Source organism: Lepisma saccharinum, chromosome 15 (genome assembly GCF_977018435.1).
Source record: "Lepisma saccharinum chromosome 15, izLepSacc3.1, whole genome shotgun sequence".
In the NCBI taxonomy this organism is placed as follows: Eukaryota; Metazoa; Arthropoda; class Insecta; order Zygentoma; family Lepismatidae; genus Lepisma; species Lepisma saccharinum.
The window spans coordinates 79,202,222-79,220,624 of record NC_139243.1 but is presented as its reverse complement, the minus strand read 5'-3'; the positions used below and the strand labels follow the sequence as shown (position 1 = coordinate 79,220,624).

Genomic DNA, 18,403 nt, shown 5'->3' with positions numbered 1-18,403 from the left:
CTTCTCAAAAGGCATTATTAACACATTAGATACCATTCATTTGCACGAGAGCTCAAAGCTTTGAATCAATGCAGTTGAAATTCACACTGGGTATCTTGATTTTGAATCAGAAAGGTTAAGTTAATAATACGTGTAGAATTCTCAAAATTCCAGCATTAATTTATTCCTTTGAGAAAGAGATCCAACAGCTAATCGTACTGTGCTAAATTAATGAACATTTCCTTTCCCCATGAGCAGTTAAAGCTGGGATTTCTCTCCCAGCTTGCAGCTCAAAGCTTCTTCTTGCAAGAAAATCATCTGTGTGTAAAATCGGTCTAATTAAGCAGCTGCACAGGATGAAAGGGGAGCTGAGGGGAAGCAGGTGAGAGGCAAAGCGTTTTGCTTTGACTTTCGATGCCTGCAAGAAATGCTCTCTAGATGTCAGCACGGTATATGTTGCAAGTTGCTCATGAGCTTCTGTATCTTTTAATGTTATACACGTTAAAATGGAAGAGATTCTAGGTTTCTTCATTAATTCTTAAGTTATTCGTGTGTCTGAAAACAGGCATGTGGAAAGATATTATTTATATTGGGGTTGAGCCAATACCACTTTTAACAGATACCCACCCATACCAGTGCTGATACTCTTACCGGTTCCACCAATACAAATAATAATGTTTGCAATTGATTGATTGATTATTGATTGATTTAGTTTATTTTACTTCACTTTTCTGCCACTTTTTGGATAGTTGCGAAGATGGGGATGTGTGATAATTAGGACCCGGGACTTTATGTCCTATAAAACTGTAAAATATGTATGTAATTATGCCATATAAATTGGAAAATATGTCATGAAAAATTACAAATATGTCAGACAAATGCAGAAATATTCCCAGTAAAGCCAAAAATATGCACAACAGTGCTCTCGAATTTCTCCCATACCCGATAGAGTAGATTAGGGGCTGTAATGTACCGAATGTTATTTTTACTTTTGACTGATTTTTGTAAAAAGCGAAAAAGGCAAAGAAATGAGAACGAAACTTCTTTACTTCCCGTGCAACAATTAAAGATAACATTTTTCCTCAATAATGTTTGCTTGGCTATCAATTGTTGGTGGGATAAAATAAGTGGGGTATTGTTCTGTACTAAGAAAAGACGGCACCTTTCTTCCTGCCTTTCCGTATCCTGCCATCGACAATATGAACTATCCATTGTGCTAAAGCTACGAAGAAAAAAATATGAAATAACTGATTATGTGCAAGAGAATTACGAAATTATACAAAAATATGTCTTATTACAACAAAATTGAAGAAATATGTTGTCAAAACGTGAAATTGGTGAAATATGTCAAAATATGCTTTGTCAAGTTTGTCTATTTCGGCTGATTTTCATCAGGTATGTAAAGATCTTACCCCAATATTAGATCCGAAGCCAAATGAAAAATATGTTATAACATAAAGTCCCGGCCCCTAGTGATAATATGATGAATGGACACTCACCCATGCACAGGGTGGGATTCGAACCTGGGACCTCAGGCATCGTAGTGCAATTTGCTAACTATTCCACCACAGAGTTAGGCATTGATCAAAATATTGATTGATATTAGTGGGCGAACATTCCACTTAAATTACCAGTATCAATTTACCACAGTTCTGCTTCAAAATAACAAGAATTATATCAGAATATTAAAATACTTATTATGTAAACACAGAATAGAATTTTTTCACACAATGCTGGTGCAAAATTAATGGTAACTTTGAATTTTGCATAATTTCCAGGATAATTAGAATGCAGCAATTTTGTAGACCCTGCAAAAGACTACATTGCTGAAAAAGTATCAGCTGCTATCAGTAAATAGAGCCCACGTGATACTTTTTGATAATTATACTATGGCATCAATATTGGCTCAGCGATATTTATTGTCTTAATAGTCATGGCGTGGTGCTAAGCACAGGGGAACACTTTACTTTTTTTACTTTTTTTATAGTATTATAGAGTTAATTCATACAATATTTCTTTATTAATTTGTCTGGGGAAGATGATAGAAGTATAAAGATGTGTATGGGTGTAGATGAAATTGGCTGTTCATGGGACATTAATTATTTCTAAATTCAAAATTTATACATATGCAAATGTAGAATGCATGGCCATGTGGTCTAAGGCTTTGGGCTCAGGCTATGGGATGCATGCTGGTTGAAGTCTTCTTGGGGAAAGGGTAACAACTTTTCTTCTGAAATTTCGGCCAGTGTCTAGTACCAGTGGCCACCCACCATTAGGGAAGTTAGGGAGCTATGAATGAGTAGTGTAACACAGTCTTCGAAACCTGCAACGACGGCTTGTGGTTCATCGTGCTGACAACATGTCACCCTGTAACGGGTTTTATGATCTCCCACGTATGCTGAGACATGTGGGAGTGAGGCCAGCAGTTGGTATGTAGGCCCTGGTCATCGTGGGCTGTTGCACCATGGGTTATGAATTTAGAAGACAGGAAGACTTTCATTTGCAGATACTGTGGGGGACATCTATTTGGAGTCAATTGCAGATTACTGGTGATAGATAAGAGAAAGTCTTCAGACCAAATCTACTTTCATCAGTGGCATGCCCAGGATTTTTTTGAATGGCAGGTGGGAAGGGGAAGGGGAAGGGTGCTTACGTGTACTGTTTTTTTAGTAGCCAGCCCTCATTTTGCCACCTTCTCTTGTCTTTGTAATTTTTTTTTTAGGAATACTTGGTATAACTCCTGCCAATTCCCCTTGGACATGCCACTGACTTTTATTTGGTTAGGAGATTACTAGATGGGATGACAATACCAAAGTGGAGTGGAATTTAAGACTATTTAATAGAATAGAACACTTTTTATTTCCCACAGAGTTAGGTTCAGCCTTGAGCTGTTCTACCACCTAACTCAGGACAATTAAAAGTTACAGCACATGTATTTATAACACTAAAATAAATTATTTAACATGAACAAATTAAACAAAAATAAATGAAAATAACAAAAATTAAAGCAGAGAATACAATACATGGCACACATTTACACATACCAAATCATGACAAAAATGCAGGTGCGTGTTTTGAAATATTTGTGGTGTGAGGTAGGTGTTTGCAAAATACAGATTGCTACTTGATTTTTGTTGTTTCTTAGGTGTGAGTGGTAATGCTCAATTACTACTTTTGCAATAGAAATAATCTAACTGATTTTTTAAATTCTTGGCTGATGTAGCACATGATGTGGCAGATTATTTGAAACCCTTGCAGACAATAGAGATATGTAATAGAGAGGATTTGTTATGTATGCTATGGAATAGTTTATTCAGATATATGTGTAATATATTCTTGAGATGACTAGGTATGTTATAGATCTTGATCAATTGCATGTGAATGGTTTTTAAATAAATGTTTCAGATTCAATCAAGTTTCTTCAGATAACGTGGGTTAACATGAAAAGGCTAGCACCATACTCACATACAGGGAAAATAAGGGAAAAGCAGAAATGTCCACTAAAATCTCAATTAAGAAGTTTTCAAAAGATATGAATACTGTAATATAGGTGGATATAGTTATTTATCTAGGTTGAATTTTAGCTGAGGGTCAATAAACCTTGTACATATTGATTATTTGGGCTCCATGGAGAGCTGCTAATAACAGTATCATTCTTTTGCTAAATATTTTCTGATTTACTTTTTCATACAACGGCAATGATTGAATTGTATATGAGCCATAGAGTTATTTGTGTTCAAATGAATTGTAAGTTTCTGTGGTCTGGATGTAAAAATGAAAGAGAGGTTCCAAATAATATTTGAACATTAACTTTTCTTGTCTGTTGCTTATTCTACCACAACGTTCATAGAAAGATAAAGCAAATCCCAACCTGTGCGTGGGTGTTCTTTGTGAGTGCCTCTTCATCAATTTTATCATATCATCACTCATCCTCATCATCGAAATTATCCAAAAAGTGGCAGAAAAGCAACATAAAATAACCTAATTCAATAAAAATAAACAATAAAATATGCCTGATTACCACCACATCAATTATATTTTAACTTTTATTGTGTATGATCTGTACATTAAATAATCAGTGTTGTGGGTTCAATAAGATAATTTGCCATTTTATTGAAATCAGTAAAGTTTCATTCCATATATGTTTCTGCCCCACAGAGAAGATGTAAAATTGTAGAAACATTATGAAAAGTACAGACTTGACCAGGAGTCAGGTCCAATTCTCTTAGCATACCTTGTGATTGCTATACCAACTGAGCATGAGCTACCGAACCAGCCCTGGTTATGCCTGACTTTTTGCTTTACACTGTGAGATAACTGGTACTGCCATTTAAACACAAAAAAGAGGTGGTGGGGAATTACAAGCTCTGAAGATAACTTTCTCAGTATATTGCAACTTATTATACAAGATGTTTTATGCTGCTAAGGAAGCAAAATTAATTACCACTATACACTATTTAAATTAGACATTTGTAGATTTTTTTGTGGGGGGAGCTTAAAATAGCCATCACGGAGTTCCTTGTCATCCAACTGGCCAAGAACTCAGACTGAAAGCACACGTTTGTTCGATTGGCATTTAATGGCAGAATTGCCCAGATGCACATGCATGCCCACACAAGGACTAGAGAGACTGTGGCGCCACCTCCAATGATGTCACCATGCTTCTTATACACCAAGGTATGTCCATAGCAAATTTCATTACCAACAGTTTGACTTTTATAAGTAAAAATCAGGGTCCGGTGGTGAGCGAAACATCCTGTATCTTACTTGCCTTACACAGTGTTAAACTGGCCATGAGTGTTGAAATGGCTTTTCGAGCCTAAAGGTGTTTCCTGGATCAATATTTAAGAACCAGCTTGCGAGCCTCGTAATCTTGTTATGCCCGGCATTCTTGAAGTGCTCTGTCGCCCTCGGAGACCACCTTGTGTTTGCCCCACCACATGGAGACTGCGGAGGGAGGATAGTTAATTTGCAGTCTAATGCAATTAGGACAAAGCTTCTACTTGAAAGCCTGGCATTCAAATTAGTTCTTGCCGTTAACTTTGTTAAGCTCTCTCTCTTCTGAGGCAGGTACATGTCCTGCTCCAAGTAAACATTTCAGCTAATGAATACAGGAAAAGGAAATGGTTATTTTTTCATAATTTTCAACTTAAAAATTGTGATAATACAAAACGTTCCATTATAAATTTTACGAAAAACAATTATAGTGAGACAAAATGGGTTAACTAAACTCATGAACATGACTGGCAATTTATTCTTGCAGACGTCAGAGTTTTTCACTAATAATTATGTGTCAGTTGATTTGTATTTGTACTTTTGTTGTTTGGGGCCCACGGTGGTCTTGTTGGTAGGACTTCTGACTGCCACACAGGATATCAAGGTTCGATTCCTGTGGTGGGGGATCTAAGGTCGTAATTTTTCCAGCCTTGTTCCCGCATAAAGCAGCTCCGGGGCTCACCCAGCATCAAATCAATGGGTACCTTGCGCAACCCTGGGGGCTAAAGGCAGCCAGAGCATGGTGCTGACCACATCACCTCTGAAATGACGAAGATCGAGAATATGTGGGGCCCTACCCCCTACATCCCCTAAATGTGTCTTCATGGCACAGTGATATATGCATGGAGAACTTTACCTTTTTACCTTTAACGCCACTTTTCTTCCACTTTGAGCTAATCGCGACGATGGTGATAAGTATGGCTCGGAAGTTGAAGACATATAAATTGTCAAAAAAGACCTATAAAAAGACCTAAAAATATCAAAAAAAGGACCTAAAAAAAGGACGTATAAATTTGATCCAAATTAATTAATAACTTCAGTTTTAATTACACATTTAATGAATAAAAAAAATACAAAATTTTGGTGGTATGGAACACACAGTGTGAAGAAACTATATGGATGAAATGCATCTTCTTTCAGTCCAAAAATGTTTTTCTCTCGTTTCAAGGATGGTTCAAATATATTTATTTATTTCTTTTCCTTATTTCTTTACTACAGAAAGAATGTTTAAGATATGATGAACTGATGATGATTCGAATTGAGAATGGGCAGTAAAAACGTAGTCGAAAGAAGGTGAAGTTGCAAAAAAAAGCTGTTAAGACCTAAAAGAAGGTTAAAAAAGTACCAATAAGCCAAAAAAGACAAAAAAGGACAAATAAAACCCACATTTTTCTGGTCTACAATGACCCAAAATGAACATATATTATGTTGGGCCTCTTCTTCGGACACTAGGAAAAAAAAGGATTTTTCCTCAACTTCCGAGCCCTAGTGATAAGTTATAAGTTAGCAGTGCTTGAGGTGTATATTTCTAGCTGTGGAGATGCTTGGTCGATATGTGGGTGAAGCTTGTATGGATTAACATGGAGACAATGCAGTAGGTGGGGGGATGCTTGATGAAAATATTTTTAACTCTGGGTAACATCTGAACTCCTCCCCTTCCCCAGTTCGAGCACTGGTGATTCGATGAAATTGATGAAGGGACACTCGCAAAGAATGCCCATGCCCAGTCTGGGATTCAAACCCAGAACTTCAGTTGAGGAATTCCGAAAACTATGTAGAACCCTTATAATAGTGTTATATACGGTGGTTATTCCTGTCATATTTTATAATGATTAGTCCGTTTAAAGTTTCATTTAAACTGAAGGCACTACCTGAGTACAAATCTATGCATTGTAAGTAAACAGTATCAAGATTTCAACTAATAAAGCATGTAATCGTTTACAGTCTCAGTCATTTCCTAAGGTAAATAGTTGATGCATACAAGATAAATTGTATCTGATTTCATGCATTTTTTTTCTGTGACCTGTCTGAACTTTAATCAGAGAACTTGAAATTAACGAGTTACCTCTTTACATTGATATATTTCTCTGCAACTTCTTGGTATTTTCTTGTGTTACTGCAATTAGTTTAGTGACACTTAAAATTTGTGAATTCTGTTTATCCTGGCACTTCAATGTGATAGTGTAATTTTTGAAAATTATAAAAAAAAGATGTAGACAGGAGCCACTCTTGAAGTTGTAGTATAGTGGGATGCGGGGCCATACCCAGGAATGGAGGGGAGGGTCCAGATCCAAAAATGTGGAAACAAGAGAATATCCTAAATACTATTGGATTAATAGATGTTACCACCAATGCTATGGTAGTATTGCAGATAGAGCTAGACATACAGCCAACCTCCCTGGCAGAGTGGTTATCACAGTGTATTATGATTCCAGGGGTCCCGGTTCAAATCCCGGCCTGTTCTTTGTGAGTGTTCCTTCATTAATTTCATCATATCAGCACTTATCCTCATTGTCGCAATTAGACAAAAGTGGCAGAAAAGCAATGTAAAATAACCTAATTGAATCAATCAGTCAATAAATCTAGAGTACAATTGTGGAGTTCCGATGTTATGGTCCAAAGCAATGGAAAATATTCAATTCGCGGATAGAACTCTCCACTCCACAATCAGCAACACAGTCGCTTACAGGCAAAGGCTGTCATATGATGTAGAGCTTGGTGCTTATTGTTTACATTTAATTCTCAGAAAATATTCTAATAGTTCTGTATTCCGAAAATTAACGATGTTTTCAAATTTCCTTTAATTTTCTTATATCAGCCCCTTTGAACAACCATGATAAATCTGTTTTTATGAAATTTACAAATTAAATTACATGTATTAGTAATGAAATATTAGCAATGATTCTTATAATGAAGAACATGTCTAAATGTGAGTTATAGGGGAAAAAAGAGGAGGGGGGGGGGGTTTCGCATCACAATTGAAGTTCAAAGAAAGTCGGAACAGATATTAAAAAGAATGGACTGTTCTGACTAAATAAATGATTATAAAACTAAATTTACAAAATATTGCAGACTGCAGACTTCTGAAACCTGCCTCCAAATAATCCATTACTTTATGTGAAGGAAACTGAAATGCATGTAAAATCTGGAAAATCGTTATTGTTTTACATTAAATAATTTCACAGTTCGAAGATCCAGAGGCTGTCAGCAGATTGGTTAATATTTTGTTTGTTTCCTACTCTAATCACTCTTAATTCATTGTAGCTAAACAACCTGTATTCATGAATAAATAAAATAACTTTTCTATTTCCTTATGAAAAAGAAGACCAAAGCATTTCAAAAAATGGGATGAAGCTATAAGCACAGTAGCTTGTGACAAGATATCTCTTTTCTCTTCTATGCTGTGCTAAATTAAGCATGAAGATATTTATAAGGGAAGGAGGATAGTGGCTAGATATTTTCAAAACACTCTATTCTTTCATAGAGATTGTTGTATGAGAACTTCGGAAAAATCTATGCAGTGACTCTGAGATATTTCACACTGAGTGACAAGCTGCATGCGACACATGTCACTTAGCAACAAATCAATCAATAGCAACATTTCACACCATGGCAGCTTGACATGCTGCACAAAGTTGGTGCAATTCACACTGTCACATATCATTTGTCGTGTTGGTGTAAAATCTCCCTTATGCTGCTTTTATGCAGCCTAAATAAAATATGAAAATGCATATTGAAGTAAGTTTTTCTTGTCCTTTGGGGAGGCAGGGTTAAAACATTCCTCCTCCATGTGTAAAAATATATGATAAAAGTTGGGGTGTAAGGGGTGACCTTCCACGTAGGCGCCCAAAAGTCAACCTCACTTCCACGTAGTGCACCCTGGACTAAAGACTAACGAGGCTCTGGCGACTGGCACTATGGCCAGTATAATTTTGTGTGTGTTGTCCTGTTTGTTGTCCTTGTGTGTGCTGAGTGACCGTTTACGGCCTCAGCTTTTACCAGAAGTCAGAACATTTTAACATTTTTAGTTATGCAACGCTAGAGTTGTTATTTGTAATGATAAGGGGCTGGCCCCCGTATAATGTGACAGGAGCAAAATAGCCTAAGTGCTGACGCTCCCAAAATTTTAAATTCAAAATCAAATCAAATCAAATCAAAATATGATAAAAGTTTGTTTACCATTAGTAAACACGGTAACATAGAGAATACACCGCTGTTATTTTTTTCTCCTTATACCTAAATTTCAGAATTTCAAAAAGGGTTGAAAACAACTCCTCTCTAAATAACACTCTGTCAATAGTAATAGTGAATTTTTATTAGAATCTACAATGATACGAAGGTCGTCCAAAATCAGTTGTTGTTCAAGAAAACATTGATGCTGTGCAAAACCTAATACTGCAAGATCGTCATGTGACATACTGTGAGATTGAGGCAACCATAGGCATTAGTTTCACCAGCACATATAAAATATTACATGATCATTTAGCTGTGAGAAAGGTATGTTCTCGTTGGATCCCACATAGTTTGACAAAAACTCAAAAAGATGCTCGCATCAATTGGTGCAAACAAATGCTCAATAAATACAATCGTGGTGCTTCAAAAGACGTATATAAGATTGTAACAGGTGACGAATCGTGGATATATGCATATGAGCCGGAACGTAAACAGCAGTCGACTGTATGGGTGTTTCAAGATGAACCCAATCCAACAAAAGTTGTTCGTGCTCGAAGCACATCGAAACAAATGGTCGCCTGTTTTTTCGGGAAAACTGGTCATGTGGCAACTGTGCCTTTAGAGGAACGTAGAACGGTCAACTCTGAATGGTACACAACAATTTGTTTGCCAGAGGTCTTCGGTCAAATACGGAAAACAAACAAATGCCGTCGGATCATTCTTCATCAAGACAATGCCAGCTGTCACACATCTCGTCTAACAACCGACTTTATGAACAGTCAAAAAATCGAATTGATGGGTCATCCGCTGTACAGTCCTGATTTGGCACCCAATGACTTCTTCTTGTTCCTGAATGTCAAGAATAAATTGCGTGGACAACGATTTTCGTCGGCGGAAGATGCCGTTGATGCGTTCAAAAACCATATTATGGAGGTGTCTCAAGAAGATTGGAAAAACTGCTTTGACAAATGGTTCGAACGAATGCAAAAGTGTATTGACCATAAAGGAGAATACTTGAAAAACAATAAAGCAGTTTTCAATGCCAAATTCCTGTTTTTTCATTGTTAGGCTCAAAATATAAATAGTGACCCTCGTATTTTGGTATTTTTTTCATTGTGAGGGCCTCTGTTACAACTATGATCATGTTCCCATTGTGAATTCATTGGAATCTTAGACCTTAGTTTAAGGTTTGTACTTCTGTTGTATTTTATTGATTTCATCATGGCAATTACAGATATGGAAATGACCTTTCACCTCAAGCTCAGGCAGAGCTTTAAATGATGTATTTAATTTGTTATATTTGGTGTCTGATCATATCATTGTAATGCAGTACAGTTAAAATTGCCAAAGTTTCCTGTAAATATATTTATTTTTCAGTGGCATATTCTGAAAATTTGACCTGGTTCACCACAACAATTCTAATTTATTGTGTATGTATTTATTGTACATCGCATCTAGATTAATTAGCTTGGGAAATTTCCCTTCAGGTAGCAACACTGTCTCTGCCAATCATGGCACAGAAAGCAGGAAGGAACAAACAGTTTTCTCCCAGCAATGCAGTTTCCAGTGGTGGAAGTGACACTGCAGATCATGTGTTTTTAAATAACTGCTCGCTTCAGTTGCCTTGCCCTCTTCACGTACAATCTGGGAGGAAACCCGGTCGTCAGAAGGGTGCAATGGAGAACGATCAGTGGCGTACATAAACCAGTCTTTAAGTTTTTTAAATAATTCACTTAAATTCTGGTTTAGAAGCTTGTTTTAATAGTTCGCCCAATACATAATGAGAAAGTACCCATATTAAAGCTAAACATGTAAAAATATATGATAAAAGTTGGTTTACCAGTAGTAAACATGGTAACATAGAGAAAGTGATAGTAGAATTGCAGTAATAATTACTGATTGTACGAATAAAGGTACTCATTCTATAGATATCCCTATAGTTCGTATATTATTTACTAGGGCCCGGGACTTTACATATTTTTCATTTGGCTTCGGATCTAATATTGGGGTGAGATCTTTACATATCTGATGAAAATCAGCCGAAATAGACAAACTTGACAAAGCATATTTTGACATATTTCACCAATTTCACATTTTTACAACATATTTCTTCAATTTTGTTGTAATAAGACATATTTCTCTATAATTTTGTAATTCTCTCGCACATAATCGGTTATTTCATATTTTTTTTTCATAGCTTTAGCACAACTGATAGTTCATATTGTCGATGGCAGGTTATGGAAATTATGGAGGAAGAAAGGTGCCGTCTTTTCTTAGTACAGAACAATAATACCCCACTTTTTTTATCCCGCTGACAATTAATAGCCATGCAAACATTATTGAGGAAAAATGTTCTCCCTCATTGTTGCACAGGAAATAAAGAAGTTTTGTTCTCATTTCTTTGCCTTTTTCGCTTTTCACAAAAATCAGTCAAAAGTAAAAATAACATTCGGTACATTACAACCCCTAATCATCTACTCTATCGGGTATGGGAGAAATTCGAGAGTACTGTTGTACATATTTTTGACTTTACTGGAAATATTTCTGCATTTTTCTGACATATTTGTAATTTTTCATGACATATTTTCCAAAGTATATGTCATAATTATATATTTTACACTTTTATAGGACATAAAGTCCCGGGCCCTATTAATTACTGTAGATTTATACTTTTATTAATTATTTTATTATTATTATTAATGGTTCTTTTAAGAATTTTTTTTGTTTTATTTATTCTTTGAATAATGACCTTCTTCCATTGTAAGATCTTCACCATCCTTTGATAATTCTCACAGGACTGTTATTTTTTTCTCCATATACGTTAATTTCAGACATTTCAAAAAGGGTTGAAAATAACCCCTCTCTAAATAACACTCTGTCAATAGTAATAGTGAATTTTTATTAGAATCTACAATGATATTTTGTTTTATTTTTCAGCATGGTATGGGCATCCCATCCGTTGGTATCTTGTTACATGAGGTTATAAAATTGATGTACCACGCTAGAGTAAAGGACCCTGTCTTCTTCCGAATCGGGACATGTGGAGGCGTGGGTTATGAAGGGGGCACGGTAGTCATCTCAGAAGAGGCTATGGATGGGATGCTGAGGCCTTACTTGGAACTTGTAAGTGTGATCAGTACTTCACTAAAGAATTTTGTTGGAAAGGAACATGTATATCAATGGATGATATTCAACTTGTCATGATGCTGTGTACTGTGGCAAGAAATTGGGCAAACATTGCATTTAACTTTTAAAGTTTTCTCTACGGCTTTGGAAAAGGTTAAAAGTGCACATTCCTGATATGATCACGATAATCAAACCTTGAATTACTTCAGCAAAGACCACATGCACAATGCTTCCCCAGCATTTTTTCAACGCATGATTTGATCTGTTTGCTTAAAACATTGCATTCTGAATTGGGGGGGATGTTGTTCGCTGAATATCATCCATTCAGTGTAGACAAACATAAAACTAAGGTTCCCTGTTACATATTATAAGCAAAGAGAATTCAGATGTTAATTTTACTAGTACTGGTAAAGTTGCAACGTTTAGTGAAATGGGTTTCAAAGCAAGTAATTCAGTAATATCATTGTATTGTTCATAGGCATAGCTTGGGACTTGACTTTGGAGAGGGGGCTGATTTGAACTTAGGGCTTTACTTTGTGGGGGCAGAATTAAAAGGGTTTCCATCTGATAAAAATAGGATCCAGGATTATTTGTGAAATCACAGATATTGCTCTTTAATACTTTCCTCCTTAGGCCCAAGGATGCTAAAAAAAATACCATTCACTTGTATTTTTAAATAAACCTGAAATATTGTGAGGGTGGGGGGTAAGGGTCTCCCTTGTCCTTGCCAAGTTATGCCTATGTTATGGATAATATGTGAAACCCTAATTTTAGTTTGCCAGAATTTACATTTTCTTGCTTAATGCCTTCAATCTGCATCAGTCTAATGGAATAAAATGCTATAAAATATTCCCGGATTTTACGTTTGCCTGCATTGCATTTACATTTGCATTACCTCTTGGTCCTCTGAAAAAATATAAAATCGAGAGTCCACTGTATCAGTTTTTAACAATTATTGAAGCTTGTCTACTGGCAACTAATAAAATTTCCACAAACCATTTATTGTCCAATTTACCTATAATAATATAAAATTTAGATTTTGTGAAAATTAGAGGAGATTACCTTTCGTAGCATGCATATTGTATTATGGTAATTAGGACAGCTTTGGCTGAATGACCATCCTAATTAACACCGCTCAAACCACTAGACGAAACCCTTTTAACTTTTTTATTGGACTTGTATACATGACCCCTGGAAACAAATACCTGGTGTATTGACCTATGGTGTCCTGCTGAGGGCTTTTATGCATTCACAACACACACGTGTTCACTCAGCTCCATTTTTCTCTCCCTTGTTTATCACAGAAACTGCCTCTTCCTCTCCCCCGACCACAGTTTATATTACTTACCAATATCCTGTCGGTGGAAGTTGGGGGACAGGTATCTTTGCTCGATGGAGCCTTGGCAGGCCATATACACCACAATACGTACCCTGTAGCAGTGAATGTGAGTATATGACACTCACTCTCTAGCATTCTTAAACCTGAAGGTTTATGGCTGCAGCAACACAAACCTTCCATCTGTCCCTATCCTGGGCAAGATCAATCCAAGCTTTTCCATCCTTACCGATTTCCTTTAGGTCCATCTCAACGTTATCTCTCCATCTTTCTCTTGACCTTCCTACAGGTCTCTTACCATCAGGTTTCCCAACAAGAATCCTGTAAAATCTTCTTCCCTCTCCTATTCATGCCACATGACCTGCCCATCTAAGTCTTCTTGATTTAATTATTCTAATAATATCTGGACAGGAATACGTATTATGCAGTTCTAAATTATGTAACCTCATCCACTTACTTGTCTCCCCCTGTTTAATGAATTTTAATAATTTAAGTTGGTTATGCCAATGAAGATTCTTTCGTATTCTAAGTTATATTGCTCATGAAGATAATGTACCTCTACATGATACTGAAAAAGGGTGTAAGAAAGGTAACTGAATAATGAGTGCTAACTGGAAAACAGTTTTTAAATATAGCATTAGGTTGTTGGTGCAGATGATGATGGTCAAACCTTGATTTATGTTTCAATTTTTTTTTTCTGAACTTCCTTCTTGGAAATATTTCACTTATCATTTTTCTGTTTGCTCGTTTATGTACAGTAGTGTTTAATGAATTTTAATAATTTATGTTGGGATCCAATGAAGATTCTTCTTGGTGGGAGATAAAATGAACATCAACAGTGACGCAGCATTTTGAGGACTATTGGGAATCTACTTGCGAAAGTAACAGACCCTGGCCTAGAAATTCAGATAATAGTAAAAATGGGACTTGATGTTCTGACAATGTATCTCACAATGATAGGCACGTGGCCATCAAAGTGTTGTGCCACAGGGTCAAGTCAAGTTAAAGAAGTTTATTATTACTTGAGAACATCACAGAGATATGAAAATATGTTTAACTTTGCCAGGGTAGCCTGTAAAATTAAAAGGTTTTAATTTAGCCAAGCAGTTGGCAACCCTGTCATGATACCTTCATCTTTCCGATTAGTTTAATTTATGTCGTCCATAAACCAGTTAGGAAATCCAGGTTACCCAGTTCTGAAAATACCCAGTTCCAGATCCGAGAACTGAGTTGGCAACCCTGTCATGGTACCTTCATCTTTCCAAGTTAATTTATGCCGTCCATAAACCAGTTATTGTCAAACTAAAAATAAATGTCTGATGAAGGGAGTGTGTGTTCTCCTGAAACGTCACAATGAAAAACTGTGTTCTTATGCTTGTAATAACCGTAAACTACAAGAGAAATAATAAACCAGTTAGGAGTGGCCAACAATTTTCCACTCCAGGTTACCCAGTTCTGAGAATCTGAAAATACTCAGACCCAGATCTGAAAACTGGGTATGTGGATATGGATCCTAGAACTGGTTATCTGGATCCCAGAACTGGGTAGCTGGTTGCAGATCTGAGAGCCAGATACCTGGATCCGGATTCCAAAATTGAGTATTCAGATCTAGATCCCAGAACCAGGTACCTTGATCCAGTTCCCAGATCTGTACATCTTTTTTTTGTATTTTTGACATCGATTACAATTCCCACGTGTACTTTATGATAAAAAATTTGTTCATGCAATATGTTTGTAGTTGTTTTCAATATGCTGTTTACTCAAGTACATGCCCATGCTTATTTCTTCCTCTGAAAAACAAATGCTTTTATTATTCTACCTATCATAAATTCTTCTTCCAGCCAGTCTTAGGAAAATTGGTGCAGAGGCCAGCTCGCCTCGACAAGAAAATGGTGCGGGAGCTTAAGGCCATGTCAGAGCCTGAGGACCCTTACGACACAATAACCGGAAAGACCATGTGCACTTACGATTTTTATGAAGGTTAGTCTTCGTTTATGAGTATGTCTCTCCTTGTCATGCATGAATTGGCCAATACCAATCTCCATGGTGGAGTGGTTAGCACAGCATGCTATTAGCCAGGAGTCCTGGGTTGAAATCCTAGCCTGGGCATGTGTGTTCTTTGTGAGTGTCACTTCATCAATTTCATCTCTCATCCTCATCTTCGCTCTGGTTGAGCAACTTTTTTATCACTGGAAAAGAATATAAGCATTGATATGGGAATGTGTACGCTGGCAACTTTTAAATCACGGCAACGAGAAAGTTTCCATCTGCTCCATTTTCAAGGTGACGGAACTGTTGCCTGTAAAAATGACATGGACAGGTTGGAACGTGTTAGTGGGCACTGGCGATTTTTTATCATCCGGATCATTATTGACTAGCTGTTTGCTGTTAGCATGGGAAAACATACAATCATTTGATACAGATTATGGATAATGATAATGGAAGTTGATTGATTGATTGAGTTGTGTTTTAAGTTCACTTTATGCATGGATAGGCTAATAGGGACTGGACATACAGTTTAAAGTTGGATCTGAACCACTATGTGCCTCCACCGGGTATCAAACCCTTGATTATAAGGCGACAATGTTACCACTATGCATAATGAAAGTTTAAAAGAGATGTTTGAAAGAATATTTCGACGAGAACGAGAATGAAAGTTTGTGGCTATAATTGCATGAGTTGTTTGGTTTGAGTTGCAGTTTGAAGTCCACTTTATGCACAGTAAGGCTAATCGGGACTGGACCTACAGTTTAATGTGGGATCCGAACCACTTGTGCCTCCACCAGGTATCGAACCCGGGACCCCTTGATTACAAGGCAATGACGCGACCACTGCGCCATGGGGAAGGCCTATAATTGCATGAGATCTTTGTAGAAAAGTGAGATGAACAATCACCACAGAATAAAAGGTCAATGTGAATGACACTCAAATAAGTACTTATCTGTAATGGACGTGTTCTTTAACTGTAACACTTAAAGTATAAAAAGTTAAGCCTATTGTGTTTCATCGTTAAAAGCGTAAATATATAACGTGGTAATTTTTTTTTATTATTATTATTGAAGAAAGGTGGAAAGTAGAAGGACCAGGGTAGAAAGGAGGAAGTGACAAAAATCCACTTTTCCCGGGTGAAAATTTTATCTTGAGCCACTCCTGCTTTTAGACTTACTTTATGACTTTGTGTCTGTCTTTCATGCTAATTTTTTTAACATGTATATGATTAAAAGATTCTCTCGGGCTATCGACCAGGTGAGTTGTGGAAAATATTCCAAGCTTTTGAGAGCTAACTTCACTCTCATCCTTGCTTCTACCCTGAAGATGAGAGTGACGTTAGCTCTTGAAACTTGGAATATTTTCGACAACTCACCTGGTCGATAGCCTGAGAGAATGTTTTCATCATTCGTCGCCAGGAAAGCCTCAAGACTTACTTCATGTTTATGATTATCTAGACTTCATAATAAGTGCATAGCATAAGTTATAGTCAATTTAAAATACATGTTCGTTCATCAATTGATTTGTGGGTTTATTCATGAGAAATGAAAAATACATTTCATAACTACAGTGCTCAAAAAAAGTTTTGCATATTATGAGTGCATGTGGTTTGAGTCGCGATATCCCCAAGGTATACAATGTTCATTATGTGAGCAATGCCCGAGACAGAAACCGACATAATGCCCCAAGTGAGTTTGATATTCAGCAGATAGAGGGCAGTAGTTGCCACATGATCCCTCAGCAGATTTGAAAGTATCCCGATGGGAGGCATTGTCCGTGTCTTATCCGCACTTGTGAGTTGGAAACTGCACAGAGAGCAGGTGGAAAACGAAGGGCAACATGCCTCAAGCAACCATTTCTGCTACGAACCGCATTCAAATTGTAACGCTGCTGCAAGAGGGATATCGCCAAGTGGACGTCGCTGCCCGTGTTGGAGTGAGCCAAAGTGATGTCTTTTGAGCGTGGAAAAAGTTCAGGGAGACACAATCAGTTGCTGATCGACCAAGGACAGGGCAGCCACGCAAAACAACACGCAGGGACGATCGGTACGTGGTGATTTTGGCACGTCGTAGACCCACTGCAACTGCTACCAGTTTGTTCCATGATCTGTGGAGGGCCTCAGGAGCGAATGTTTCCAATCAGACAGTGCGGAATCGACTTCATGAGGAAGGATTGACGTCAGGATGACCCATGCCCAAGGTTCCTCTGAAACCACACCATAAGCGAGACCGTGTAAAGTGGGCAACAATGTACAGCGATTGGAGTCAGGAACAGTGGGAGCACACACTCTTTACTGACAAGGTCACCATCAGTTTGCATCCGTTAAGCAAAAGCATAAGGGATTGGAGACGATCAGAAGAGAGATTGAACGAGCCCTTCATCCAGGAACGTCACCAGCAGCAGGGGGTCTCCATCATGTTTTGGGGTGGAATCATGTTTGGTCGACGTACGCCCCTAATTCCCCTCCAGGGTCACATGACTGGTCTGATGTACAGAAACGCTATTCTCGAACCCGTGGTAGCAGGTTTCTCTACAACTGTGAGGGATGACTTTCCGCTGGTGGATGATAACGGTCGACCACATTGAGCCAGAGTGGTTCAAGAGTTCCTTGATATGCATGGCATTTGACGAATGGTGTGACCTGCGTATTCTCCAGACATGAACTGTGTGCAACATGCATGGGGACACCTGAAGCGAGCAGTTGTCAGCCGTGAAAATCCTCCTGTGAACAAGGTGCAAATGCGGGAGGCTGCCATTCAAAAGTGGGACAGTCTTCCTCAGGAGAAGTTGAATTCTCTTATCCTTAGCATGCCCCGTCGTGTTCAAGCATGCCTTCGGGCTCGAGGTGGCTATACACGATACTGAACTCACATCTGTTGATCCCCAGCATGCCTGAGAGCTGTAGGTACACGGTATTCACTGCCTTTCTTTTGTGTTTCGCATCCCACATTTTCAATCTTGTGCTTCTGGTGTGATTCTGGTGTGATTTTGTTTCTTCTGCATGGCTGCACTGTTTTCTTTCTG

General features: G+C 37.6%; 1 protein-coding gene across 2 annotated transcripts in view; it reads left to right on the top strand.

Moving 5' to 3' along the window:
* LOC145999770 (uridine phosphorylase 2) overlaps positions 1–18,403 on the top strand; it is a 137,968-nt gene that overhangs the window by 104,059 nt on the left and 15,506 nt on the right. For both annotated transcript variants that reach the window (XM_083137066.1, XM_083137065.1), the window contains exons 4-5: positions 11,866–12,051; positions 15,232–15,370. In XM_083137066.1, coding sequence (XP_082993192.1) covers positions 11,866–12,051; positions 15,232–15,370 — 325 coding nt within the window. The remainder of the gene's footprint in view (positions 1–11,865; positions 12,052–15,231; positions 15,371–18,403) is intronic.